General features: G+C 28.1%; 1 protein-coding gene across 1 annotated transcript; it reads left to right on the top strand.

Moving 5' to 3' along the window:
* Positions 1–1,846: 1,846 nt before the first annotated feature.
* On the top strand, positions 1,847–2,585 carry LOAG_13566 (hypothetical protein; the record flags this gene model as incomplete). The annotated part of the gene is made up of 2 exons (XM_003149073.1): positions 1,847–2,071; positions 2,454–2,585. Coding segments are annotated over 2 exons (357 nt in total), but the record flags the coding sequence as incomplete, so codon positions are not given.
* Positions 2,586–3,668: the final 1,083 nt, after the last annotated feature.

Genomic DNA, 3,668 nt, shown 5'->3' with positions numbered 1-3,668 from the left:
TTTTCTTATTTTATACAATAACTTATTTAGCTTATTTTCATGCCTTCCTTTTTTTTTGCCTCATTTTTAATAGTTTTTAATACTTTGGTTTGGAATAAGAATTTTATTAATTCAATAAAAAAAAATTGCAAATTTTTTTACATAAAAATTAAACAAATTCAATAAGTTTCGATAGATTGAATAAGATTGCTCGTTGCAGTCGGTAGTACTCCATTAATTAATTTGTCAGGTGTAACATTCATCCTGTTTGCTTACTGTCAGTTGATCTTTGACCCATTTGATGCATAATTTTTCTAAAAGTTATATTCTCTTGTATATGTTGTGGAGAGATTAAAGGTGTTTTAGAAGCTATCCATCACAAAAGCCTTAATAGAATGACAAACAGATTGTTATAGCCTTTTAAGCCAATAAATCAGTTTGCTTTTGTTGGCTTGTCACTAATTACTTCCGTTGACCAATGAAATTGGGTATGCTGATAAATACAATTAGATGCTATTAGAAATGGTAAAAGTGGAAATTATAAAGAAATTAGCGCTTTTGATCGTTTCAAAATCGATTCAAAGAAGTTGCAAAGTTTATTTCTAAAGATGTTTGACAAATACGAATATATATATTTTTTTTTTGAAATTATAGCTTTAAAATTTTCGTAAATTTAGCAAACTTTTTGGCTTAATTTATTCCACTAATATTTAGTTTTGTCTTCAAATTCTATTAACAGCTTATTTTGTTTTCATTAAATCAAAATTGCCTAATTATTCCCTAAAAATTTAAGGACAGAGCAAATTTGAGCGCGCGCGTATTTAATCGGATAATTATCCTGTTTAAGGTCATCTGTACCTGTATTGCTGTAACAAAATAGTTGTCCACTATCTTATTTCTCAATTAATTATTCCATCCATTCCATTCGTTCTTCGTGTCTTATCTCCTATGGAATTAGGAAAAGCAAATTTGTTCCGGTTCAGATTACATGCAAATGATTGAATCATTTTGATCGATATCTGCTGCAATGCCAATTTGAGGATATATTGTTATGAGCTCATTTGAGGTCAAAGGTACAATGATAAAGATATAAATTGTATTATTCATTATTCATTCTTATCATTATTTAGTTTATTATTATTATAAAATGAATAAGCCATCAGATATTCACCTTTTTTTTTAATGACAAGATTTAATTCACAGATATAAATTTATCAAATCTAAATCCCTTCACTATTCCACTTTGATTTTTAATCGTAAATCATATTAATACAAAAATATTGACTTACTAAAACTACCATTATCTAATTTATTTAAGTTACTTAAAAGTTAACTTTTACTTATTCACTAATACTGCTTCATAAACATACGCATTACACTTCACCTATAGTTTTCTAATCATTTAATTTGCAACAATTTAAAGTTTGAAAAAATAGGTAACATTAAAAAATTTTTTCCCCTTCATATTGATTGAATAATTTTAAAAAGGAATCAAAATTTCAAACTGTTGGACCATCTGCAGTGCACTAAGAATACGGTATCCGTCACACGATTTCTCTGCCATCCTACTACACAGCAGTGGTTTCACATTTCAAAGAGTAAAGAATTACAAAAACAATTTTTCCATTTCGACAATCATTTCATGCCAACGAGCAGATTTTTTCAAATGAATATTCAGTTGAGATGATTGTATCATTGAAATGAAATTACCAATCAAATATTTTAGAAACAATGGCTGATGAAAAAAAAAAAATACTTCAGTTTAAACACCTAATAAAATCAAATTAAACGATCAGATATAACGGATCAAATATTTGCATAAGTAAATATTTCGAATATCTATCATCTAAAGAAATGCTTCCTTCAGATACATTGTAAAAGTGGACAATGCATATCACCAGATTTGGATGAAGGTGGTGATAATGGACAAACAAGTGCTGATAATAGTTCTGCTAATACTTCCTCAACAACAGTAACTGTTCCTACATTATCAACAGAACAGTCATTTCAATTAACGACAGAATCTCATCGGTCATTATTCTTAAATCCTGTCAACCAACAACGATTCCCTAGGTTTCCATCTAGTAATCCGGTATGTTTTTTGTCTATAATTATATCCAACAAAATTAAAAATTGATTTAATCATAAAGATTAGAAATCAAATAAGTGGCCAATTATGGCCAATTATTCAATTCAGGCAATAAAATTATTTGGCTTCCGCTTGTAATTTTCAACCATTTAATGATTTTTCCGCCTTTGCATCACTAATTTTATCATTTCACATCATTCTCATTCCTCAGTAAAGCAAATGGCTGGTTCATACCTGAATTTGATTACGGTAGATTGTGTAGCAAATTTGTTGTTCAGATCATATTCAGAACAATGATGAAAAAAGATTAATTAGTAAAAATGATTTGCATAAATCAATAATTTATTGGCTATTATTTCTAAATTTCCATTATTCTTTTTTCTAGACGATACAAAGTGGTTTTGTTGCGCCCAGTCCATATCAAACTCCTAATACAATGATGCCAACAAATGGAGGCTTTCAATTATCTGATTTTAATGTTTATACACATTTTTCACCAAAAATGTCTATACCATAAGTTTTTGCTTCATAAATTATAAAATAATTTAAAAAATCAATAATTTTGATTATTGATTTTTCATTGTTTGATTATTGACCTCTCTTTCTTGTTCTGCGCAAGTTATCATTCCTGCATTTCCCTTTATCATAGGAATTAAATGATCAGATAATCTCTGTAGATTCGATTAGGTTAGAATGCACTCATTCATTCCAAAATTTCAAAATACCTACAAATAAACTTCTGATGATTTTATGGGGATGAAATATGTTTGGCCTAGTTAACTTGGCTCGTTTTCACTCAAGTGGAAGGGTAGTAATGATTCCTCATTATCATTTTTATCGATCAAATTCAGCCTGCGTATCATTTGTTCTCATCATATCACGTGTATTTGTAAAGAATTTTCAATTGGATTAGTATACACTGAAGTCAGTAATTTTCCGCTCAAAACTTTTTACCAATTAGATTGTAATTATATTATAATATCGTGACAGGAAAATATGATAAGGGTAGAAAGATAATTAGTAAAAATGTCTCGAGCAAAATAAACCTTTCTATGAATAGAATTTCACTTATTAATTTTCTCGTAATAATGATTGTTTTAAAGATACACCTCTCAATTTACAAGTTCTCATATAATTCTTCATTTTAAATGGTTTAACTGGAATGAATTCTTCTGTTAAAATGTAAATTTCAAATGTAACTTGCTTTTTAGCGTGCATCATGCGCGTGAAAATGAGAAAATAAATTTGCATATTTGAAATAAAGAGAAACTTTAAATTTGATTTTGCGCTTAATAAATGACTTCGTCGACATTTTTTATCAAAATAAATGGTTTTAATGCAAGAAGGAAAAAGTCAAAATCAATTTTTCTCAATAAAATATTGTCAAGTTTGATTAAATTCTGTGAAATCAAATGATGAGAAACGGTAAAAGTCAATGATTTAGTGCGCAAATGTTGCGTCATTGTTGCGTTATGTATGGATAATATTTTGGCTTATTTGCTTGTTTATTATGTTTGTCGGAAAATGTCAATGCAAAAAAAAAACATCCGAAGCTACTTGTTTTTTTTTTTTTTTTGTACTTTTAAATAAGTCTAAACTA

Source organism: Loa loa (assembly GCF_000183805.2).
Source record: "Loa loa unplaced genomic scaffold supercont3.154, whole genome shotgun sequence".
Classification (NCBI taxonomy): Eukaryota; Metazoa; Nematoda; class Chromadorea; order Rhabditida; family Onchocercidae; genus Loa; species Loa loa.
Note: the sequence above shows the minus strand (reverse complement) of the source record. Positions and strands in the feature narration are given on the sequence as shown.